The sequence below is a fragment of the Phyllostomus hastatus genome, unplaced genomic scaffold (genome assembly GCF_019186645.2).
Source record: "Phyllostomus hastatus isolate PE091 unplaced genomic scaffold, TTU_PhHast_1.1 phas_contig_283, whole genome shotgun sequence".
NCBI lineage: Eukaryota > Metazoa > Chordata > Mammalia > Chiroptera > Phyllostomidae > Phyllostomus > Phyllostomus hastatus.
In genome coordinates, this window is record NW_025333833.1 from 9170099 (window position 1) to 9195765 (window position 25667).

General features: G+C 55.4%; 1 protein-coding gene across 2 annotated transcripts in view; it reads left to right on the top strand.

Annotated features, from left to right (window-relative positions):
* The window catches only part of FAM163A (family with sequence similarity 163 member A), a 49020-nt gene extending 25239 nt beyond the window's left edge, over positions 1-23781 (top strand). The window contains exons 1-4 of one of the 2 annotated variants that reach the window (XM_045838597.1): positions 15402-15510; positions 15622-15713; positions 20290-20404; positions 20939-23781. In XM_045838597.1, coding sequence (XP_045694553.1) covers positions 20312-20404; positions 20939-21346 — 501 coding nt within the window. In that variant the 5' untranslated portion in view covers positions 15402-15510; positions 15622-15713; positions 20290-20311 and the 3' untranslated portion in view covers positions 21347-23781. Of the gene's footprint in view, positions 1-15401; positions 15511-15621; positions 15714-20289; positions 20405-20938 lie in introns of those variants that run through there. The other variant, XM_045838598.1, reaches the window with a different exon arrangement.
* The last annotated feature ends 1886 nt before the right edge of the window (positions 23782-25667 follow it).

Here is a 25667-nt window from a genome sequence, read left to right on the forward strand (position 1 = left end):
AGGGACTCACAGGCAAAGGGCCAGAGCAGAAAAGCCTGTGGGAACGGACTTAGCTGTGGCTCATGGGCTGAGCTGGTACCAGTAGCACTGACTGTCCCAGTTCCCTGTGGGGTTGGATGTCCTGACCTGCCCACAGTCAGAGCAGAGGTCAAGGTGGAGGTCCAGGGTAGCCAGGGCAGCCCGTTTCCACTCCCAGGTCCTGGAGGAGCCCTGCTCCACACTGGCCCCTACTGATGTAATCCTTTACCTCATTTCCATGAATCCCTCAGGCTCAGAGCCCCCAGGCCTGTCTGCTCCATCGGCAGGGGCCTATGGAAAATACTCCCACAGGCCCCTGCACATCCCCATCAAAACAATGACATCAATGACAAGCCCCAGCACACTTGTCACTGTGGCTGAGGCTTCACACACTTCCCTCTTCAGGGACTCCTGCCTGGCTTTGCCACAGTTGCAGCCCCAGTAGAGGCTCACCCAGTGCTGGGCGCATGAGGGACACTTGATATTCAATAAATATCAACTGGATGGATGGATGGATGGATGGATGAATTGATGGAGGGATGGATGGATGAATTGATGGAGGGATGGATAGATGGATTAATTGATGGAGGGATGGAGGGATGGATGGGTAAGTGGGTGGGTAGGTGGGTGGGTAGACGGGGGGATGGATGGATGGATGGATGGATGGATAGATGCATGAATGGATGGGTGGGTGGATGGAGGGATGGATGGATGGATGGGTGGGTGGATGGAGGGATGGATGGATGGATGGATGGATGGATAGATGGATGGATGGAAGGAAATATGAAAGAGCATGTTGTCTTATGGGTGAGCACGTGACACCCAGGGAATATTTTGAGGCCCCTCAGAAAAGCAGCTGAGGCTGACCTTTAATCTAGCAGGAAGGAACAGGAGAAAGGGGAGTCTGACTTTGTATCTCCGTTGAGGTTAAGCCTAATTCCACCCACAAGATACATTCTGTGGGGTCCTTGGCAGGAAAGATGTATTCTCATTAATTCTTTGCTATAAATTCAAAAGCGGATGAGGCCCAGTGAATGGATGGGAATGAAGGGCAGTAGGAAAATAATTACACACGCAGGACAGTTAAAAAGGTGAGTCACAGACTGAAAATTACAGGCCCACACCACACGCATCTGGGGTCGAGTCGGCCAGTCAGCATTCCCAGAGTACTTACTGCGGGCCCGGCGCTGGAGGGAAGGGCAGTGTGGGTCCCAGGCAGGAACCACATGCGACGGAAGCAACCTGCCCCTTCCCTCCCGACATTCCCTTGTGGCCGCAGACCCCGAGCTGTGCCCCGTAAGGAGGAATGTGTGTGTCGGTGCAGACGGAGCTCCGTCGTTTTCAGGAGGGTGTCAGCTCTACCCTCTGCTCGGCTGACTGTCACACGGCGACATGGCCCGTGATCGACAGCATTGGTGATTTGCCCGCCAAGCGTTTCCGTTTAATGTATTGAACTGAAATAACATAAAATAACCATTTTAAAGTGTTCAGTTCGGCAGCATTTGGTATGTTCGCAGCGTGGTGCAATCTCTACCTCTCTCTAGTTCCACATTTCCGTCACTCCCAACAAAACCCCACGCCCGTTCCGTAGTTTCTCCCCAGTCTGCGTTCCGTCCCTGTGAAGTGGCCTGTTTCAGAGGTTTCACACAAATGGCATCGTGTAATACGTGAACTTTTGTGTCTCGCTTCTTTCACTTAACATAATGTTGTTGAAGTTCCTCCCTGGTGTAGCATGTTCCAGAATGTCATTCCTGTTTATGGTTGAAGAATATTCCAATGTGTGTATATGCCACAGTTTTCCATCCATTCATCCACGGATGAACGTTCGGTCTGTGTCCGCCTTCGGCTGTTGCGAACGGGACTTCCACGAACGCGTCTGCACGCGCACCTGTTTAAGGCCCTGTTTTCAGTTCCTCTGCGCGTGTTCTCAGTAGTGGAAACCTTCTCAGTTTTTGCCCCAAAATTTAAACACGAACTTAAATTCGGCTGGCAAATGCTTGTCAAAAGGTCAGTCAAGAGAAATATTACTCATGACAGGTTGTTAAGCTTCAGTTTTTTGATGGAAAACCCTTTTGTCACACAGCTGACCCCAAACCCTGATACGTGAAATGGAAAAGCAGAGACGCTCTGGGCGAGGTGCAGGAGGAGGCTCGACACCTGGGAAGTCAGCCCCCCCTCCCCCTCCCACCGCTCCACTCTGCCACGCCCTCCCCAGACTCGTCCACCCAGGAGCTGTGGGTGTGGACCCTCTGACCCTCTGGCACATGCCCCGTCGGAGAGTTGTACTTGGCCGTTAACTCCTCGGGCTGCCCAGGAGATACAATGAGAAGCTGCCTTTTTGTGTTGGTGACAACGCAGTAGCTAACAACCTTCCTCTGTAGATCTCAGCCTCTCTTTGAAGAGGGTCCTCAGGAGAATCCTCACGAGGCTTAGTAAAAAGCACACTGGAGCTCCTCCTAAACTGCAATTCGTTATAACGGACCGTACTCCCTGTTTGCCTTGGCTGCTGCGAAGCCCAGAGTTAGAGTTGGAGCCCAGGTGCTGCCATTCCATACCCCAACATTACGGCTGGCCCCCACTGCCGTGCTGCCCTCCTTGCCATCTTTGTCTATTTAATGTTTATTCTACCGAATGTTACATATTTCGGAAGCACCTAAAACCCTCTGTGGGTCGAGGTGACATACAAAGAACCATTTTCTCACCCTGGCAGCCGTGACTATACATGTCTGGACACCATGAACTCTGAGCACAGAACCCCAGCTGGCCCCTGGAAGGTCATGGGTGGCCAGGGCAGCTGCCTCATAGCTCACAGGCCGTGGCTACAAGAAGGAGATTCCCCCCAGGACAGGTCAGGTGGAGGGGGGTGGGCCCAAGGCCTTATATATCCATTATTAATGTCAGTGGAACCGACCCCAAGCACCTACTTGTGAACAGCACTTTATAAAAGTAAAAGGCAGAGTAAAGATGACCTCAGGCCTCCCGGAATTCTAGAGAGCGAGACAGCATGTGCCTAAAGTGGAGTGGATTGTCACGTGCCCCAGGAAGATGTTTCTCATACCATGAAATCTGAAAAAAAAAAAATGAGGACTTCATCCATGTTTTCTATCCAACCAGAAGGATGGTAGCATTCCAAAGAGGGTTGTACAGTTAACATAAAGTCATGTGTGTGTGTGTGTATGTGTGTGAGAGGTAGTAGGTACCAAGGGTCTTGTAGTAGAGTCTGGTACCACCCACCCCACCTGGTAGCACTGTCCTTTCAGACTCCGCAGGGACTAACAGACCAGCCAGCCAGACACACAGACACACGCTAGATGCCTGTGTGTCTCAGGCTCCACGCTAGAATTACAGAGCTCAGGAAAGAGATTCCTAGGCAGAGATAAGACTGAGCCAGGGAGGCAAGGAATGTTTAGTTTTCGTCTTTATCTCCGAGATAAAACCTAAATGTTTCCATAGAGACTCTTGTGTTGAAAAATGATAGAAAATATTAACAGTGACTATCCTGGAGTATGAATCTGGGTGGTTTTTCATTTCCTTAGACTTTTAAAGAAATCTTTATTAATGTTTATGTTATTAGAAATGAAGTCAATAAAAGTTATCTCAAAATAAACATTTAAAATATTTTATACTGTCGAGAGTCTGCCAGGGGTCCCTAGGCCCTGCCCCAGGTACTGGCGGCAGAAGGAGAAAGAAGAGGTTGGATCGGAGCCTTTTAGAGGAGGGAGCCAGGGGGATAGAGCAGCCCCAGGAGGGCCCAGGCGCCCCTGGCCTGACCACGTGCTGACCTCCCAGGGCTTTAATGAGAATGAGAGAACTTGGTTGACGGGGGGGAGGGGGGGCTCTTAGCTGACACAGGGAGCTGCTTCCTCCTGAGGCCTCAAAAGCCCCGGTGGGACCTGGTTAGTGGGTCTCACAGAGCAGGAGCCCAGGCGGTGACGAGATGATGTTTCGGCTAAATGAATAGACTGAAATGTTCCAGGGAACATGGTTTTGCGTTTTGGCAGTTGAGACTAAAAATGGAGTAGTAATAAGCATTCACATTTCCTGCTTATCTGCTCCGTTGGTTTTTGCTCTCCCGCTGTGGATGAACTGACAGATTTATGTTGTTTTCAAGCAGAGGTCCCAAGGCCTCCAAGGGGACCCATGTGAATGATAAAGTGGTGATGTGTGGCCGTGGCCTTGGTCAGAGGCCCGGCTTCCACCGGCTGGGGGACCTTGGGAGAATCGCCTCAATAAACGGAGCCTCAGCTGATGTATGTGTTAAATAGAATAACAGTACCGTCCCACCTCGAGTCACATCACAGCATTGCTTTGAACTTTATATTAGATGACATGAAAACACTGTATAAATGATAAAGGGGGTGTGTGTGTGGAGTTGCTGTGGTAAATATGATCGGTTCTTTTCAGAAGAGATATGGTTGTTTTTGCAAAGCGTGTGTGTCCTGAGGATTGCCTGGCCATGACCTCCAGTCTGGCCTTGGCTCCAACCCCCACACAGGTTCATGTGGATGTTATGAGACAAGCCAGGACATACATTTATTCAAAAGAGAGCCCTACAGATGATGGGCCAAAATGGCCAGGACTACGCAAACGCATTTTTATGTTATAGGCCAGGACCTCAAAGGCGACCGTAACTAGCAAGAGAATGTAATCTGTTAAACTTATAGTCACAGCTCTCTTCAGAATGAGAATTACTTACAATTTGATTATACCCTCTGCAAGCACATGAAGGAGTTGCTGAGCTTGACTGCCTCAAGCGAAATGGAAAATTTTGAATGTAAAACATACTAATGAAAATACAAGCAATGTTATTTACCAGTGACTATAATCAATTAGCTTGAAGGAGTGACGCATGAACAGAGCCAGATGCGTGAGATGGTGATTATTCTTGCGTGCGGTGGCCGTCAGCTGAGGCAGGGGCGGGAACCGTGCATGCACTGGTGGGTCTGCACTTCTTCACATGTGTGGTGCTGGGCCAGCAGCACGAATACCACCTGGGCCCCTGTTAGAAACCCACATTCCCCTGCCCACCCCAGACCTGCTGAATCCGAAATCCGGGGGCTGGGGCCAGCAGTGCATTGACACGAGCCCTCTGGGGGATTCTGAGGCTCCCTGAAGATTTCGTGATTCTTGTCCCACTACCTGCCCCAAAACAGTTTGCAGTGACTGTCTTTGTGGTTTCTCATGTTTGCTTAAAAGGCTTTATTCTTCATGCCAAAATAACTGAGGATTGAAGTTCTTCACCCTGGTTAAACGTCTGACAGCATCTGGTTGTATAAGCTAGACTAGAGCTGAGTTCCCAGATGTAAACCAAAGAACCGGGAGTGTGCTTCTGAGCATCGTGGTGATGCTGGGACAGAGGGCACCTGTCACTCACAATGAGTGGCGAGAAGCGGGGAACCTGTAGTTTTTAAGTGCTCTGAGATCTCGGAAGTAAACGCATCCAGTGTGCTTCATGCAAACGTCTCTCGGTACCGAGTTAGGGAAAGAGTGTAGAGATTGAAAGGGGGAAGCAGGTATACAGATGACCCTTAACCCCTGTGATTTCATAGAGACAGAAGGAAGGTTCATGGTTGCCCCGGGGGTGTGGGGTGGGGGGGAGGGAATGGGAAAATGGAGAGTAACTGCCTAATGAATACAGGGTTTCTTTGGAGGTGATGAAAATATTTTGTAATTAGGTGGTGATGGTACTAAAGTACCACTGAATTATACTTTTAAATGCTTAAAACTTGAATGGTATGTGAATTTCATCTCAACGAGTTTTTTAAAATGGTGTTTTGATGAGGAGGAGTGACTGGACGCCTGTGTTCCCGCTCCCACCTCCGGCCACAGGGCGTCCTGTCCAGGTCCGGTCCCAGAACAGCTGCTCAAGGAGCTCTCTGTTGGCTGGCCGGCTACCCTGAGGCCCGGGAAAGGGACTCAAGTGAGCAGGCACCCGGGAACTAGGACACGGTTGGACCGGGGTCCCTCGGGGTGGCTCCCTGAGGCAAGTGCACCTTTTGTGGGTGTAAACCGCCCCCCCCCCCAGTTCAAGATTCCACTGGGATTGTGGAGGGGCAGGTGAGAGAAAAAAAGACTGTGGCTGTGAGAGCGAGTTGGTTCCGGTCCCCTGTGATGAGCACAAATTGGTTTATGCTGTGAGAGGCAAAGCCTTGCGAGGCCAGCCGCTGCCCCTCGGGGTGGAGAAGGCGCCTCCCCGGGCCGACTCCCGCGGCCGCAGACAGCCCCAGGGGGCCAGTGGGTGATCTCACGGGCCCGCGGGGGGCATGCAAGCCTGGCCGAGGACCAGACCCCTCTGCTCACAGATGTAATCAGCGGTGATGGGCAGAGGTTGAGGCTGTTTTTCCAATTAGGGCTGTTAGAGGATTCTGGCAGGGCAGCAGTGGGCTTAATTTAACAGACCCGGGACTCATTGAATTAGCAGATGCAGAGGGGATGAGAAGGGCGCTAACGTGAGGAGGGGTGCTGGGGCAGAGAAGGGCGGGCCAAGGGGGCCCGGGAGGCATCTGTCAGCAGGGACGCAGTGAGGCCAGGCCACGTGGTGGGGGGGGCGGCTGCCTTTGACGGTCTTCTCATTGGTCGGAGGAGCTGCGCAAGTGGTCGCGGGGCAGAGCCCCGGCCCACCCTGTATGGCTGCCTGGGGGGCGTTGCTCACCAAGACCTGGATTCCTACGGGCCATTGCCCAGCTGCCGCACAGCGTCTCGTGTCCATCCGCCTCCCCGGGGAGGCTGCAGCTACTTCCACCTCCTCCCCTTCCTAGAACCCACCGTTCCAGGCCCCACCCCACCAGGCAGTGGGGGAGGGGGTCAGAGTGGGGAGCCCAGAGCCGTGTTGCTTCCGAGTGACCTGGGTAAGTCGCTTGAGTTTCTCTTGGCTGGTCCGAAAAACACGGACAGTTCTGTGCTGTGGACTTCGTTGTGAGGATGAACTAAGTGCGTGGTTAAGGCAGTGCCTGGCACGTGGTGGGGGGTGGGGGGGCACTCTTCTGCCGTGACCTCCTGCACTTCTCCTCCGACTGTGCCTCCGGCATCGGCCTAAGTACCGTCGGCACTGGAACAGCACGGGGGTTGGAAGCGCCACCCCCGCACGGTCAAAAATCCACGTATAACCTTTGATTCCCCCCCAAGACTTAAATTCTAGTAATCTGCTGTGGACCAGAAGCCTTAACAATAACGAAAAGTTGATTAGCACACAATTTGTATGTTATATGTCTTAGATACTGTATTCTAAGAATAGAGCAAGCTGGAGAAGAGAAAATGTTTTTAAGGAAATAAAGAAGAGAAAAATACAGCCCTGGCGGGTGTACCTCAGTGGATTGAGCACTGGCCTGTGAACCAAAGGGTCAGCTGTTCAATTCCCAGTCAGGGCACCTGCCTGGTTTGTGGGCCTGGTCCCCAGTCGGGGGTGTGAGACAACAGCCACACATTGATGTTTTTCTCCCTCTTTCTCCTTCCCTTCCCCTCTGGCTAAAAATAAATAAATAAAATATTTTAAAAAGAAGAAGAGAAAATACATTGGCAGTACTGTACGCATGCATTGAAAACCACCTGCGTAGGAGTGGACCTGCGCAGTTCACACTGTGCCGTTTGGGGGTCCACTGTGCCGACGTGGCCGAGCCCGGAGAAAATACCTCATGGCATCGGCCTTAGAGGGGCTGATCTTGTGAAGGCGAAAACCCCACGCTTGTGAAGCACAGGGTTAGAAGGACAAATAGACTAACGTTTGCTGGATTCCTCTTATGTGCCCGAGAAAGAAAGGAAGATGCTCCATCTCGGGGCTTTTACGTAGGAGGTGGCCCAGAACGGAGCCACGTGGCGGTGACAAAAGCTGGCTGCTGGGGGCCAGGGCATTCCTTCCACTCCCCTGCCTGTGATCCCTTTCTTTCTCTGACTTAACAAGTGACTTGCATCCGCCCCATCCCTGTCCCTTCAATGCTGCCAGGCAAGCTGGCCTCTTCTGTTGCCTGGCTACCGAGCAGGTGGTCCCCAAATATGGAAGAAAAAAGCTGCCTAACCTTCGAGATTGGCCACAGACGTCACTGCAGGAGGAGAAGTAAATATAGAACATCAAGGGGTCATTCGCTCAGAGCCCAGGCTCTCCGGCCCGTCCTTGCTGTGATTCACCAGATCAATTAAAGGCGCCGTAATTCAGCGTGTCAGGGAGGCTGTGAAGAGAACAGGTCCAACCTCTCCTGCTAGCTCCTGACCCCTGCCCCCAATCCCACCCCCAGCCCCGGTCCACCTGCCCTCCCCGTCCACCCCCAAGCCTCACCCAGGCCTCGCATGGATTTGCTCCTCCCTCGCCTGGGACATAAGTCACCACCGCCTGTTTCAAGAAAACCAATTAAGAAACCATAAATTGCTGTTGACTAGAAAGGTCGCTGCACAGGCTATAAATACAGGCGTTTCTAAAGCATGTGTGGGAGTCGGTAGCACATTCCCTCCCTCACGCCCTCGTCTTCCAGCTGAGGTTTTCCTCTCCGACACAATGAGAGGACGCCCCGTTGGGGACCCAGAAAGGCTCATCTTGCAGCCTGCTGTCCGTCCGGCCGTCCGGGGTGCTCCTGGGGACCCTGGGCCTCTGGTGGGACCGCAGGCTTTGGTTTGTTTCTCTTCACAGCAAGTGTTTCTTCACAATGTATCAAAGGTATGTGAGTTCAAGGTAAAAACTTGGAAAGCATTGAAAAGCGAAATGGAGAAATAATAACATACAGCCCGCCTTTTAAAAAACCAGTGAGCCTTCTTGGATGTATTATTCCCACCCCCAAGCTGTATGGATACAGAAATGTTTTTCTTTACAGAAACATGCGTGAAGAGCGTTAGTTAGTGATGCCGTTCTGCTTGCTCAGCAGTATTTATGTTAATGTGATTTTCCCAGGATACTCCACACGGACCTAACGTATTTAACTTTTCCCTTGCTGTGAAGTGTTTAGATTCCTTCCAGACTGTCACTCCTATATAAAGCTGCAGTGAATGGTATTGACTGACAGTTTGCAGATAGCCATAACTACTACTTTTTTAAAAAGAGTTTATTTATTTCTAGAGAGAGGGAAAGGGGGGAAGAAGGAAGAGAGAAACATCGATGTGTGAGAGATCCATCAATCAGCTGGCCTTGGCCTCTCTCATGCCTCCAGCTGGGGACCTGGCCCGCAACCCAGGCATGTGCCCTGACAGGGAATCGAACTGGCAACCCCTTGGTTTGTGGACCTGTGCTCAGTCTACGGAGCCACACCAGCCAGGGCAAGATGTCATGTTGTTTTAACCTAAAACTCCAATTAGCACCTTTTCACATGTCACGGAAGGCTCCAGAACAACCAGGAGCCTAATCTGGAGTGGATGCTCCTTCCCCCACCCTCAGCTAGGTCCTTCTGAGATCCTCCCCTTCAGATGGGTGCCAGAGACAGCACTGGGTCCCAGGTAGATCCAGAGCCAGGCACAGGGTGGCTGGAGGGTCCCGGTCCAGGGCTCTCTCTCCAGGGCCCAGTGGGTGGGCTGGCGGGGAGAGTGGGGTGCCTGCGCTCACCACTGGCACCCGGCCTCCAGCTCTGCCTGCACAGTGGCCACATGAGGCTGCTGCCAGGAAAAGGGAGCGAGGCCTCCCTAACCATCAGGAATATGGGAGGATGAATTAGATCAAGTCCATTAGGCGAACTTGACGTCCTTTGACTTACAAAACAGTCTTATTAATAATGTGGGAAATGAGATTATTTCAGAAACATCAAGTGGCCATGAAATAAGTGGTATCAAACCCAAAGCAGAGTCGTCCAGCTCCTAGCAATCTCTTTAGCCTCATTAGGCTCCTCTTAATTTGTGGTCAATAAAGTGAACTCTGCAGCTGCTCTCTGAGGCCTTGAAGCAAGGTGTGCTCGCCCTAAACACATCTGTTCTGGAGACTCGCTTGATCTGAAGTGGACATAAATGACAGCTCGCAAGGAACCTGCATACATGTGTCTATGCACTCATTCATTCACTCATTCATTCATTCGGTGTTTATAGAGCTCCTAGCACATGCTGGCCCCTGACCAGTCACGTGGGATACTGAAATGAACAAGACGCAGCCCCATGCCGGAGGGCTCCCTTCCCCACATTCTTTTGCAGTTGAATGGATCTGTAATCAAATAACTACAAACTCGGAGAGCAGTGCTAGTGGAAGACACACAGCACCTATTCCAGGCGGGGCGGGGGGGATGAAATGAGGAAACAGTTCCTTCCCAGAGGAGCTTTGCCCAGGGAGTGGGGTGGGGTAAGAGTGAGGGCTAAGTATTTCACTCTACAGAGCCCCCAAAGTGCCAGACTTTATCCTGGGGGAACCGGAGAGGCGGGCAGGGGAGACACCTGATGAGATGTGCTTTAGGGAACTTAGTCTGGTGGCAGGCTGAAGGGACAGGGCGGAGAAGGACTGGAGACCGGAGGGCACTGCAGGGGCCGGGAGAGAGCCCCCTGGAGGCCGTGCTTGCTGGCGCAGCTGAGACCAGCTGTGCCCAAACCCAGCTCCTGGTGGGAAGCCCGTGCGAGCACAGAGCTTCCTGCCTGCAGAGATTCTGACCCTCCCCCCTTCAGTCTGGATGGAATCTGGGCACCTGGGTGGTAACAAAATTCCCCAGGAGACACTGGTGCCAGCTTGGGACACCCTGGTCCAAGTGTCCTCCCTCCAGATCAGAGGTTCTAGAAGACAGTGAGTTAATCTATAGGCTTTGTAAATGGTAAAATGCTGTGCAAATGTGAGTGATGCGCTTCTCAGGATTCTCCCCTGTGATTTTGTCAGCTAGCACCCGATCGCTTCTCTTGATGGGTGTCCTCAGCGGCAGGTTTGACCTTCACTCTTTGACACTCCCGGGTCTGCTTCCCTGGTCCCCCGGCAAAGCGGAATTCTCCTCCAGCCAAGAGCAACAGAAGGGAGCCACCGTGAAACTGAGCAATCGCCCCTCCTTCCCGCTACCCACTCACTGGTTCCTCTAGTAGCAAACCCAAGGGATAGCCCTCCTGTTTTAAATGAGACAGTTACCCCCACGCTGCTGCTCTCTGGGCAGCATGTCCAGGGCTCAGCCCTTGCTGCGCTCCGAGATCCCTAAAGCAGCCTCCTCAGTTAACACGTGCCAGCCTCTGGCCCCATGCAGACACGGCACATTCTCCTTGTGCACGTGTCTGTCACCAGACCCCCTTCTGCGACCCCAACGATGGCTCTGGTTGGGCATCAGATCCATTACAATAAGGGGAACCATCTGGCCCCTCCCTCTGCATCTTCGAATGCATTCTCAGGAAAGAGGAGCACATTCTTTCCTCTCCTCCTCCACGGTCCTCTTTCTTCTTTCTCCCCCTTTTGCCCCTTTCAGAACATTGTCGAGTCCTCGATCTGACTATCCAACCGGAAAGAAGTTTGCCTCGAGGTGCCCCTTGAAAGGGAACGACAGAGGATGTCCTGGGCCAGCGCTGCTGTGACTGTGAACTCAATATTTGCAGGACTGAAGTCTACAAAGTGCTGCCGGCACATTACCTTGGTTGGTCCACCCACACAGCCACCTCAGGAGGGAGGTCAAGTCGTTCAGTGACGAAGTAGCATCACCGCCTGCATGTTGCAGGATGAGAACACACACTCAAAAAGCGATGAGGAGCCCTGCCCAGGGTCACACGACTCATCAATGGGAGTTTGAACAGACTGGGTTTGAGCCCAGGACGTTGGACTGCCGGGATCCACACAGAGACCAGTCTGTCCTGAATGGAAGGCTCGTATTTTGGATGGCGGGAAATAATGGTGCACAGATGGTAGCAACAGGCACAGACAGGAAGAAACAGATGATTAAGAAAATTCAGGAGACAAGGAAAAGGTGTCAAAGTTAACGCCAAGGTTCCAAGCCTTGGGGCAGAAGGAGCACCATCCACAGAGGGAGGAAGTGTTCGTGACTACAGCTGACGTGTTTTTGAGGGGCTGTTACGTGCTAGCCATTGCAAAATTAAGAGCTTTTTGTGGATTTTCTCAGTAGGCCCTCTTAATTGGTCCTATGACATAATTACTGTTATCCCCATTGTAGAGATGTTTGAGATGGAAAATTGAGGCCAAAGTGGTTGTGTGGTTTGTCCAAGGCTACAAAGCTGATAAGCAGTCAGTGGAGCCAGTAGTTCAGCTCCGGTCTGGCTGACAGTCTGCAGCATCCACACTCGTAACCCAGTTCCGAACAGCCCTTCTGGCCCACCTGCACGGATAAACTGGGGCGAAGGGCGAGTTAGTTGGGTGGGCAAGGCAGAGCTGGCCCCTGGGAAGATGGTGGCCTTTGGAACGCCAGAGAAGGAAGAGACAGAAGAGATAACGTGGACGAAAGTGGTGGAATACAAGAGGAAAATTCCCCAAAGCCCAGAAGAGGCATAAATCAGGGATGTTGTGTAGGCAGGCAGCCAGGGAGAAACGAGCAGAAAACAAAGCGAAACGAATTAGAATCCCCGCCAGTTATTTTGTCTGTCTGTCTTCCTTTTAAGGCCACTGCTCCCTAAATCGAACAGCCCAGCAAGGCTCCCCTAATGCCCCGCTCAGCCTGGATGTCTCTGTCCCAGACAGAGGATTTTGGTCTTTAAACCGGGGAATATATTATCTCTTGATGAGATGAACACCCAAAGAAAGGAAGACCCAAGGAACTTAACATCCTGGAACGTGCACATTGCAAGTAGCCCCTGGACCCCTGCCCGCAGGCTCCTCACTCAGGCCACGTCGTCACAGGGACCGCGAGTCTGCGCCCTCCCTTCTAGATTACACGCTTGCCCCGTGCGAACAGTCCTGAGCTGCTTCCAGGCCTGCGCAGCCGTCTTTCCCCGGTCTGTCCTTCCTCGGGGACGCCCACCCCTGCGCCTGGAGGGTGGCCGAGAGGCAGTCCCCTGGGGACAGGGAATGGAGCCTGGACATTCAGGGTGGAGCGGTCACTCTCAGATGCAGAAGGTCACGTTCATTGGACTCCTCAGCGTTGCATCCCAGACGCTCCACGTGATCATTCGTCATTAGTCTGTGCGAGTCCCCTCTCTCGTTTTATTTATTTCTTCTTCTATCCTCATTCTCGTTCTCCTCCTTTCACAGTCAGCCTTTCTAACACATTTAATGCGCATCCACTTTTTGGTCTTTGTGTTTGTTTTGCTTTATTCATTGAGGGCCATTGAGCACACAACATTATGTTAGTTTCAGGTGTGCAACCTGTTGACTTGCTGTGTGTCTGCTTTGTGAAGTGGTCGCCACGGTGAGTCTAGTTAGCATCCGGCACCTTATATAGTTACAAAAAATTTACTTTTCTTGTGATGAGAACTTTCAAAATCTCTCATAGCAACTTTCATATATATAATACAGTATTATTAACTGTGGTCACCAACTATGAGGGGGTATCCCCCCAAAAAATAGGAATAATCTTCTGGAGGGCGGGCTCCTTGTAGTACAGGCTTCCCCCACTAGATGAGCGTTCTAGAAACCCATCTGCATCACTGTGCCAACTGGCATCGTTGTGAGAGGCTGCCTTCAGCTTCAGTGAGTTTTTTTTTGAAGACTCTTTCAACATGCTTGCCCATTTCATGATGGGTGATTTACTAGTGCACCTGCCCACACCACGCTGAGTGTTCAGCAGTTTTTGACCAAAAAGACATGACCCCCCACTCCTTGCCCTCCCTATCCACTTTGCCCCAAGCAACTTTTTAATTGTTCCCCTGGATGAAAAAAGTCCTCAAAGGGAAACATTTTTCTGATGTGGAAGAGGTGAAACAGAAAACAACAGAAGAACTAAAATGCATCAAAATAGATGAGTTCAAGAACTGTTTTGAGTGGTGGAAAAAAATGTCCCAATAGGTATATTGCATTAAATAGAGAGTACTTTGTAGGTGACTAAAGTTTAAACATGTAAGAATAAATACACAATTTTTTATAAACAAATTCGGGTTTTTTCCAGTTCCCCTTCATATACATTACTTCCCCATGAATTATTTATACATGAAAGTTTGTAACTTTAGTCCCCCTTCACTTATTTCTCCCACCCCCACTCCCTGCCTCTGGCAACCAAAAATCTATTCTCTGTACCTATGAGCTTGGGGCTTTGTTTGGTTTTGCTTTTAGTATGTGTTCTTGAAAATATGAATTGATCTCTACGCTTATATATTTTTGAAGATTTTATTTATTTGTAGAGAGGGGGAAAGGGAGGGAGAAAGAGAGGGAGAGAAACATCAATGTGTGGTTGCCTCTCGCACGCCCCCTACTAGAGACCTGGTCTGCAACCCAGGCTTGTGCCCTGACTGGGAATCAAAGCAGCGACCCTTTGATTCTCAGCCTGCACTCAGTCCACTGAACCACACCAACCAGGACTGTATGCTTATATCTTAAGTTTATGTAAGCAGTATTACACCTCTCATTCTATTTTGCTGCTGTTGTTGTCATTTGTTTTTGTCTTTTTCACTGAGCACTGTGCTAAAGCTATGCTTGTTGCTGTGTGTCGCTGTGGCCCATCTGGTTCATCGCTTTAATCAGTTGTGGTCTCCTCCGAGGTGTGCACCTCCCTGGTGTTCCTCCTCCCTCCCAGTGAGGATCACTGAGCTTGCCTTCAGTCCCCTGCCCGCCCCTGGAAACACAGTGGTGAACGTCTCATGGATGACCCCTCATGGGTGCGTTGAAAAATTCGGGAGACAAAGGCGCTGCGCCTCAGACCTGCTGAACTCACAGGACCACCCGTCCTTGGGGCATGCTACCTCCTGTCCTCAGCTCTGTCCCCACAGAAGGTGGCTTTGCCGGTCCTGTTAATGGTTGGGCTCCTTCCCTGATCAGACACACGCCCAGTGGGGCCACCTTCCATATGATAGATGAGCTGGGGGAGTGTCAGCACCAGAGGGCACCCCTGTGCTCCCAACTCCCCAGTCCCAGTGTGAGGCTTACATGCGCCTCAATAATGTTGAGTGCATATTTAAAGGATTTTGGTCTGTAGGGACCCCACTAACTAGTCCACCCTGGGCTTCTGCATGGTTTGGTTGGGTCCTGCCTCCCCATTGCCACAAGCAGGTCAGCAGGATGATCTCGTCATCCCATAATGATCTTGTCAAACTTGTTCAACCGCCGTCCAGTGGCCTTGCTGGCCTGAGGGGGCTTGGGGTATAGGGGAAGGAGCGTGCAGCTCGGGGCACTGGGAATGGACAGGCCCAGGGGGAGCAGGGAAGGGAATGGGAAGGAGGGGTGCAGGGCCGCTGAGAGAGGTGTCAGCCATGCAGGTAACAAGGGCACGTCTCCAGAGGAAGGGTCAGAGTTCTCCAGTGGAGCACGAGAGAGGCAGCCGCCTCCCTCCCCCACTGCACCTCCCTTCCCAGAACAGACAGCAGCTCTTGCCCAGCCCCTTGCTGCTGCTCTGGGCCCAGGGTTCTGCACAGTGGCACCGAGAGAAGGGAACCAGGATGAGACAGGCTGTGGCCTCAGAGCCTGTCCTCGGGTTCTTGGGCGGGGGACCTCAGAAACCCAGGCAGCTGTGGAGGTCAGGAAAGAAGCCCTTCTGGGTATGTCTGCTCCAGAGGCTAGGGGCCACCACCTGGTGCCAACGTGAGCCTGTCTGTCCTCCCAGCCTCCCCTCCAGCTCTCTCTGACCTTCCCCTCTCTTCTCCCGGCAGGGACTGATGCCCTTGGCCATGACGCACCCCCAACTGCTGTCTGCTCAGGCTCGGCCTGTGTGACTGAGTCATTGCTGCCCCAGCTGTTTCACGTAAGTCATGTGAGGCTCAGGCCAGGCCCCTCTCCGCACAAAGGAAGGTGAGGGGTGTGGGCGGGGAGGGAGCTCCAGAGAGTCCTGGTCGCCGAGGGCAGGCCCTGGGAGTGCTTAGTGGGCAGCAGCTTTGTCCTCCTCAGCTACCATCAGTCCATGAGTTGGCCACCACCGAGTCCATTCTGCCCAGCTGTGCTCGGCCGTGGGAGGGCACACAGGGCCTCTTTCTCCTGTCCTCGGGGAGCTACTCAGGAGGAGGCTGCTGTGACGGGAACCCCACAGCAGCGGGCCCTGCGTCCTCACTCAGACTCTTGCTGTGCGGGACCAGGCAAGCCACCTAAGGGTCGGGCTTCCCGCCCCCCTGCCCCCCACCCCGTGTGTGGGGTTTTTGTACAGTGCAAAGAAGGTGTTAGTTCTCTTTTGCTGCATAACAAACTACCACAAACTGGGCAGCTTAAACGGTACACACTGATGATCTCACAGTCCCTGTGGGTCAGGACTCCAGGTGTGGCCAGCTGGGTCCACCACTCCAGGGTCTGACATGAGGCTGCAATCAGGGTGTCCCCTGGGCTTGCATTTGCACTTGAAAGCTTCACTGGGGAAGAATCCACTCCCACTCTCGCCTATGTGATTGTTCAGTTCCTTTTGGGCCATTCGATTAGAGGGGCTCCACCCCTGCTGTCCCGTGGACTGCAGGACGGGGGCCACCTTCAGTTCCTTGTCACATGGGCCTCCCCAACATGGCAACTGGCTGCATCAAGACCAGCGAAGGAGAACGTGGACCAGCAAGAGAGAAGCCAGACTCTTCTGTAATCCTATTCGCAGCGGTGACATGCCCTCACCTTTGCCGTGTTCTGGTGGGTGGTCGCAGGTCCCAGGCCCCATCCGGCCCTGAGGGGAGGGGAGTGCACAAGCCTGATCGCCCGGGCTCACCTGGGGCCGTCTTACAGCCGGCCCGTCGTAGGAGGGGATGCAGATGAAAGCATGCTGGAAACTGGAGAGTTATGTTTACGTGCTCTGAGCTACTGTTATCACATGCATCTCGTTGCAACGAGAACACGAGCCTACGTGAAATACTGGAGAGCCACGTAGGATGTGGGAATTCCAAGGCTAAATTGAGCCCTTGGCTCCGGGCCCTCAGGGACACGGGCGGGGGCCTGGCCAGCTCGCTGCAGGCCTCTGCCCGCACCTTCTTGGTTTCTGGTTGTAAGGCCAGACGTCAGCAGCCATAGAATGGCTGGGTCTGCCTTTTCCCCTCAAATAACTGTGTGTGAAGGACCTTTTAGCTTACAAGGGGCCCTTGCACGCATGAGTCTCACTTTTCACTCACAGCCGTACCTGTAAACTCAGTTTCTGGCTAATCTCTCTTACAAATGAGAAAGGTGGCCAGTTTCCAAGCTCGGGTGGCTGGTAAGTGGTACCACTGGGCCTCAAATGGGCCTCCAGACCCACGACTGCTGGCCTGCCCTGCCCCACCCCCACCCCCTGCCATTTCCAGGCTATTTCTGCTCTGCAGCCTCCAAGGTGCTGAAAGAGGGGAGGCTGGGCACCGAGGGCAGAAAGAGGGAGAGCACGGTTCCCACATGGCTTCATAGTTCCCTGTCTCCTAAACTGGCTGGGCACAGCCCGGGGGGCCAGACCAGGACTTCTAGCAGAGCGGGTCCCTGCTGCCTCCCCCACTTCCGGTCACTCCATGGGCTCTCATCAGTGAGCAGGGGAAGGTGGAGTAGTGTTTTAGTGAAGGTACACAGATCCTCCCAAGGCCACGCTTTACCCCCCACACCAAATGTTCAGCAAACCCCTGAAGTCTGGCCCACCACGTACCTGGGCAAAGTCTGCTCTTCAAGGATGGTGCTCCAGTCTGCAGAGAGGATGTGAGCTGAGACGTACAACTTGCTGCCCCCTGGTGGTGGGTCAGGGTCACAACCGCCAGGCCTATGGAAGCAATAGTGTACCGGCAGATGATTACCAAACTTGTGTCAAGTACCCGCTGCTGTGTGTCAGGCACTGTGTATAGCGCAGCAGGGAGATGAGTATAAAACAGAGCCCCTAATCCCAGAGGACTCATAGTTTAGCGGAGGAGTCAAGATGTTCGCACGTGAGTGTTGATAAGCGTCCTTCCAAGTCAGGGTTGGAAAAGTGGCACGTGGAAAGGCATTGCAGGAGGAGCAGAGAGAGGCAGAGACAGAGACAGAGACAGAGACAGAGACAGAAACAGAGACACCCTCCTAAAAGCCCTTCTGGAGCCCCCAGCGTCTCCAAGAGAGTTAAATCCCTTGCCTGGCTTGCAGCCTCTCTAGCGTCGTCCCTCCCTGACCTTGTCTGGGCCTTTCCAAACCCCTTACGGGCCCGGGACCCCCATGTCCTTTCACCCTCCTGCCCTGCCCACCCTGTCTACTGGACAAGCTCTGACCAGCTTTTAGGACTCTGCTCCCGCACAGCGTCCTTGCTGGTCTGTGTGTCTCTGGTTATGTGTCCTACGCCAGAGCTAAGGTGTGTTCAGTGTCTTTGCATCATGAGGCTATAAGCTCCTTGGGAACCGGGCCTACCTGAGGGGCAGAGGGTTCATGGGGCGGGGGGGCAGACAACAGAGGCTGAGGAGGGGAAACATGAACAGGGGTGAGCCTGCAGGGGAGTGGGGCGGGGCAAAGCTTTCGACGTTTGCTGTGCAAGTGCGCGCCCAGATCAACGTGTCCTGCAGGCAGTGTGATGCCAGGGAGGCTCTGGAGGAAGAGAGGGGCGTTGGGGACGATGAGAGGCTAAATGGTGGGTGGGGGGTGGTGCCCAGAGAGAAACCAGTGAGATCAATTCGGGAACCACTGCGAGGGGGCAGGCATGACACGCAAAGTGTCGTCGCTGATGCGTGGGGAACAGAATGCAGGGGGAGCCGGAGAAGAATCTGAGGATTTGAACTCCTGGGCAGTTAGAGGAACATCCTGTGGCCTTGTGAAACTCTGCTATGCAAACGAATCTTCTGGGACCTTGCTAAAATGCAGATTCTGACTCCTTAGGCCTGCGGTGGGGCCTGAGATGCTGCATTTCTAACCCACCCCCGGGGGCTGCCCGGGCTGTGGTGTGAAGCCCGCTCTGTGAGCAGGTCGAGCGCATTAGCAGCAGGGCCGGGGTGCATGCTGTGCTCTGGGACGCACGGTGAGGAGCAGGTGGTGCCTTTGGGTGAAGAGAAAGCGCCCCCTCTGCCAGGCGAACACAGCAGGGTGTGTGGCTCTGTGAGCAGAGTGCAGCCTGTGGTCCTGCGCCCACTTGCCCTTTAAGTAATGAACAACCTGCACAGCCCTTCACAGCAGCTCAGACGGAACCGCTAACAGAGGCTGGGGGTGGGGAGCCTGTGTGGAGTGTGGGCGATGACCTCACCTGAGTTTGAGCTGCCTGCCTGCCCACTAGCAGCCGGAGACAGAGCCGGAGCCCCAGCTCATGGGGGGCTTGTGGGCTTATTGCCGACGAAGCTTGCAGTGCGGGAAGCACAGTAGGTGAGGTGGAGCTCAGGGACCCATCGGACACGCGGGGCCTTTCCCAGGGGTAACACCCTTCTCCCAACGTCTCCGCCCCTTCTGTTGTCTTGCAGGGCACCAGTTCCCTGCTGAACGTAAGTGCTCATGGTCTTTCTTCCATCCTCAAGATGCCGAGGCCCCTCCCACCCTCCTGCTCTGTTGGCACCACCATCCCTGGTCCCCATGAGCCTGGGCCCCTGGGAGAGCCCTTTCGGTGGCCCGCAAAGGGAGTCAGCCTGAGGCCAGGCCGCCTGGCACCCAGAGCCGCCCTCTGTCCCGTTAGCCCACATTAGCCAGGACATGGGTCCCCAGACCCCCACAGCCTTCCCGGAGCCAGAATGCCACCTTCCTGCTCCCTGGGTGCTCACCTGGCCCCTGTTTTCCACAAGAGTTGGAAAGAGAAGAGACACCCCACCCCCACCCCCAAAGGAGTACGAGTTTGAGCCGGGGCAGAATTAGGTAGAACTTCTGAATTCAGACCATGTCCCCTCGCCTGGGTCAAGGTCAGGGACCCTGGTGTTTGCACTCTGGAGGGCAGTGATCGAGGGCATGGCGTCGGGGTGACCCAGGCTGGGTGGGATCGCAGCCAAGTCAATCAGAGGCGCATTCGGCTCGTGCCAAATGGGGGTGATTAAGAGCCAGCCCAGGGGTTGTTCGGAGGATTAACGGAGATAACCAGGGGCCTGCTTGGGGCGCGGCTTCACTCTGACTAAGCCGTCCAGAAGCAGAAGCCATTTTTCCTTGTGTCTTGGAGCCTCGGGGTGGTGGAAGGGGTGCAGTCTAAGCAGGGTGTGAGGAGAGGGGACAAGCAAGGGAGAGGAGAATTAAAGGAGAGAGAGAGAGAGCAAGAAGCCTTGAAGCTGGGCAGACACAGGAAGCAGAATTATGCCTTCAGCTAGCATCCTGCCTGCTTCCCATGCCCTCTGTGCCATGAGCCCCTGCGGGAGGCTGGCCCTGGCCACAGCCACCCCTGGTGTCCCAGTGCCCGGGACCCTCCAGGCCTCCAGCGGCGCGGACAGCTCCAGGAGGGCCTCCTGCCCCCGCCCAGTCCCTGCATCTCTCCGCAGAGTTGGATGGGGCATCGGGCGGATGACAGCGGGAACGGTTGTGATCACGGGCGGAATCCTGGCTGCGGTCATCCTCCTCTGCATCATCGCTGTCCTGTGCTACTGTAGGCTCCAGGTCAGTCCGGGGCCTCGGCCAGCAGCCACCAGCACAGGGCGTCCCCCTTGTGGGGACGGACGCTGCAGGCCATTTTGGGTGACAAAGTCCAAAGCCAGGGAGCGGGGGAGGTTTTGGTCAAGGGTGCTGGGGTGGGGGGCGGTCACAAGGGAACTCCGCAGACCCCACACAGCACACTCAGGGCACCCAGTGAGAGCTCACGGTGCTGTGTCTCCTGCGAGGCTGAGATTTCAGGGGTGCTGGGAAGGGCCCCATTCTGGGGAGACTCCGAAAGCTGCTCCCAGCTGCCCCTCACCCCAGCCCTGTGCTCAGTATGGTTGTCTGACCCTTCCTCCTGGCCTCCCGGCCTCCTTGCCTCACCCAGCCACCGCTGAGTGAGCACACTGGGAAGCAGGGAGAGAAAGAGGGAAAGTCTTGCGAGGCTGGGAATCCCTGTTCGTGGAGTGTGGCCTCTGGTGCTGAGTTTGCTCAGTGAGGGAGCAGGGTGGCGGGTGCGGTGCCACTGAAAGGGGGCCCTGTGCACTCTCCCCTCAGTATTACTGCTGCAAGAAGAGCAGAGAGGAGGATGCAGATGCGGAGGAGGAGGACCACGACCGGCCCACCTCCCCCGGGGCGCCCCCCTGCAATGCCTGCAGCTCCCAAGCCCTGGACGGCAGAGGCAGCCTGGCGCCTCTCCCCAGCGAGCCCTGCGGCCAGCCGTGCGGGGTGGCAGCCCGCCACTGCGCCACCTGCTCCCCGTACAGCTCCCCCTTTTACATACGGACAGCGGACATGGTGCCCAATGGGGGTGGAAGCGAGAGGCTGTCCTTCGCTCCCATGTACTACAAGGAGGGGGGTCCCTCGTCCCTCCAACTGGCAGCACCCCAGAGTTACCCGGTGACATGGCCGGGCTCTGGGCGTGAGGCCTTCACCAATCCAAGGGCTATTAGTACAGACGTGTGACCCTCTTCCCCTGACCCCCCACACCCACCAACGCTGACACCCCAGCCGGAGGCCTGGGGCCAGCGGCCCACCCCTCCGGCACGCCACAAGGACTGTCTCTGTTCCCTTGGCTTTCCTTGCCCTGCACGGGAAGGCTCACCAGGACTGAAGCCATCGAGTGCATTGAGAGCCAGGGCAGGGCCTGGTCCCCTGGCCCAGAGGCGGGCCTGACAGGTTTCTCTGTTGGGACGTTCCTCCGGCCAGCTCCAGCACCCCCGGCCTCCCGTGCTTCCCTCACGGCCCCGGCTTCTCCAGACGGCGAGAAGAGGGGAGGCTCTGCAGAGGTCTGGAGGCCCCCAGAGTCCTTAGGGGGTGAGAGGGGCCAGGTGACCACTAGCACACCGCAGAATTTGAGAAGGGAGAGGAGAGTGTTGAAGGGACCTCTCCAGGACTTGCGCGCTAACGTGAACCCAAAAGCCCGTTCACAATCTCGTTTTGTATATTTTGGTTGTCATAGAGACCGCAGAGCCCAAAGCTGCTCAAACCAGATGTAGATTCCTGAGCCCATCCCAGCTCTGCCCCTTCCTTGGTGGCGTGCGCTGGGTTGGCTTTAAAAGCATGAGGCGATTGCGCGGAATGCACCAAAAAGTGACTGTCTGGCCCTGTCTCCCCCCAGATCCTTGCTTTGCTATGGGAACCAGCTGCCCAGCTGAGAACCTTTATCAAGTTATGTTGCCAGGGTTCAAGTAGCTTCACGAGTGAGGTCCCGCTGATGGCCTCCAGGGCCAAGGTCCCCCACACCGAGTGACATGCATGGCTGCAATCCTGCGAGGGTGTGTGCGTTCTCAGGTGTGTGCACACACACCGGTCACCACCCGAACACGGGCTTTGTTGCCTTCGGGAACTGCAGAGAGGGAGTCTCGAATGTAGCAACTAGAAACCCACCACCCCCAGCCACCAGGAGCAAAAGGTGATTGAGGGGACCGACCCCCCACAGCACTCAGGTGGCTGGTACAGGATGGTGCTGCCATGTCAGCCCCTGTGGGCTGTGACACAGGAGAGCCAGACCAGCCCTCCCACCAGGGACAGCTGCCCTCACTCCTGAGGACAAGAGGGATCTGACTTAGCAATTGGATTCGGCTTGCCGCCCTCTCTCAACTCTCAACGGGCCCCCGCCCCGCCCCCCTCCCTCTCCCAGCAAGGGCCTGCTCATCGCTGTCCCTTCCTAGCCCCAAGTCCAGCTCCTTCTTCCACTGATATCTCAGCCACAGCTTTCTGCCTTTTGAGTGAATGCGCCCGATGAGTTTCCAGTTGCCTCTGCAGTAAGGGGTGGCAGCACCCCCTCTTAAGGCATAACTAACCCCCACCCACTCCTGAGTCACTGAACGCTGCAGAGGGCAGGGCGGGTTAGCAGCTGGCCCCTCTGCTGAAATCTCCGCTTTGCGCCTGAGAAAGCGCAGGGCGCAGTGGGGCAGGGGAAGGGAATCCGCCAGGCCTCTGCGCCACCCTGCCGCTCCGTCTGTAGTGAAGGCGTGCCGGGTTGAGACTCAAAGGACCGCGGTCTGGTCACTCTTGGGTCATCAGCTCTCGGACCAATCTTATCTTTTCTGAGACCCCGTTTTCTCCAGGGAGCTGAGACCGGGCCCGATGGACTCCGACGGCCGGAGAGTGCGCCGGGAAGCCAGGGCTAACTGGACCGGTCTGCCGGGTCCGGCCGACTGCCCAACCCTGGGTGCAGGCATGCGTGCTGGGGACGGAGGACCACACACACAGGATTAGCAGGCAAAAACCCCATTCTAACTGTCCGTGAAAAGCACACGTTTGTCTGACTCTCCTGTGAGTGGCCTCAAAGGGTAGCATTTCTCTTATCCCGGGAGGCAGCCCCAGGTGGGGGTGATGAGACCCATCCCCGAGTCCAGAGGGACCAGCCAAGGACAGCAGCTGTACCGTGCCCCTGCCACCACCTGCCCCCTGGCTGGGCCGAGTGCGCCCCAGCAGCCCTCGCCGCTGCTTCCTGACCACCCACCCCGGTGCCTTGCTGCCCTGGAGTCCCACGGCCGGTCCCCTCCAGCAAGGGCTGTCCCTCCTCCCCCTAAAACCACAGTGTCACGGTACCTCCTGCCTTTGCAGAAACCAAGACAACCTGGCCAAGTCACCCGCTTCTCACCCCTGACCTCTTGGGGGTCCCCACGTGAAAAGCACTTTGTGTGGCCCGGTCTCCTTAGCTTTCCCAGCCTAGCACCCCGTCCACCCACACATGAAAATCTGTCTGGGGGCAGCCAAGAAGTGGTGGGCCCTGGCTCTCCCGCACACAGGCCCATGTTGCTCAGGGCCTGGGCTGGAGATCGCCCGTCCCCCTCCCTGGAGCCGCGAGGGCTGCACCTGTGCAAGAGCCAGCTCACCCCACTCACCCGCGCCGTGCTTTCCAGCCGTGGGACACTGGACACTTTGCGAACTTCGCCCCCCACGGGAAGAGGGGAGGCTGGTCCCAGCCGGTCCCCCCCGCCCCCGCCAGCCTGTCCCCACCGGCCCTCCCCTGCTCCTGCCTCGGACTTCTCCTCCTGCATCTTTGATAGCTGGGAGTCACAACCAAGTCGACGCCAATAAATGAGGAGTTTGAAATAGAAATCCCACCGGGTCTTCCGTTCTTCACCTGGGGGGGCGGGGCAACTGGGCACAGATGTAGGCGTGGGAACTCTTTCTCGTCACCCAGAGTATCCATTTCCAACACCAAAGCTGTCTACCAGCCTCCTCTCCCTTCCTGCGTCCACACCAACTGAGTCCCTCCACCGTGCCGCCTGCTCTCCCCGTCCCCATCGCCTGGGTCTGAGCGCCCACCCAGGGGGGACGTGTGGTCCGTGGGAAAGGGCTCCTGGAGGTAGCAGTGGCCCTGCCAACAATGGGGCGGGCGCCTTGAGGGGGAGCAACTCAGGCATCAGCCCCTCCCTGCCCCCACTCCACCCTGGCTGTCCAGGCCTGTGGTGTCCCCACCTGCAGCTCTGGGTCCAGTCACCCAGTCTGAGGAGACCCAGAGTGTCACGTGACCAGCCCCTGCGTGTTGGGAAGGGAGGGAAGAGACTTTGGGGATGGATCCTCAGCCCTGATCCCCTGCAGAGACCACGGAAGCGGGAGCAGCGGGGGAGGACCGGGAACCAGGAATCAGCTTAGTGTGGAGAGGGAGGGGGAGTGGGCAGAGGGGGAGAGGCAGCATGGATCTGTGTGGGTGCCCGGGAGTGTGTGTGTGTGTGTGTGTGTGTGTGTGAGAGAGAGAGAGAGAAGGGGGGAGAGAAAGGGAGAGAGAGACGCTCTCCTTCTACCTCAAAGCCACCTGGAGCCCTGCCTACAGCTGGCCGGGCAGCAGGCAGCCCGGCCTCAGCAGTCCAGCACCCCTCTCTCCAGAGGACCGCCCCCCACAATCGCAGGTGAGCTACTTCCCCAGAAGGTCCTTTCCTAAGGGTGGCTGGTTCCTCAGGGAAGACTGGCCCAGGCCTCAAGGGGAGCATGTGGCTCCCATACTTCCTGTCTATCCTGTCATCTACTTTACCTACCCCTTACTCTGTTCACACTCACACACACACACACACACACACCACCACCACCACCACCAGCAAGGGACCCCAGCCACAGCTGGGAGCTAGGGCGTAGGTGATGCCCCCCTCTCCCCCAGACCCACGGCTCCCAGGCCGGCTCCACCCAGCAGGCAGGACAATCTGGGTCTTCGCCGGCGTCATCATCCAAAGGCTTGGTGGCTGGCTCACGCTGGGCATCGATCACCTTCCCTCCAGGTCTCCTCGGAAGATCACAGGCTCATCGGCCCTGGCCACAGACACCTGGTCACCAGGAGGAACCCAGGGCTCTGGTGCCGGCCTGCAGGTACAAGCCCGGTGCTGGCTCCACTGCATCCCACCCTGATACCAATGGATCCTCCCGGGCTGGGTGTTGCCTTGGGCCAGAGGTTTCCTGCCTTTGGGAATCACACCCTTTTCCCTAATGAAGCACCGCTCCCGAGAGGGGGTGGGTCCTGGGTCTAATTCAACGTCCCAAAGTGGAAGCAGAGGCCCGACCCTCCCCACAGCGTCCTCTGAATTCTGTCTCCAAACACAAAGGCCCCGACCAAAGGGATCCAGAGTGACTAGGAGACTCCAAACCCCAGGCCCCTGCGTCCTGAGGGTCTCACCAGCCCCTCCCCCTTCCCTCCTTTGCTTTGGCCTCCCTCCCCCCACCCAGCCCCCTGGGCCCCATCTGATGGGGAGTCATGAGCTGGTGACAATGAATGACGAGGAACCCAAAGGAGAAAAATTAAGGATTGAGAATTTTAATTAAGGGGAAAGGGGGTCATATA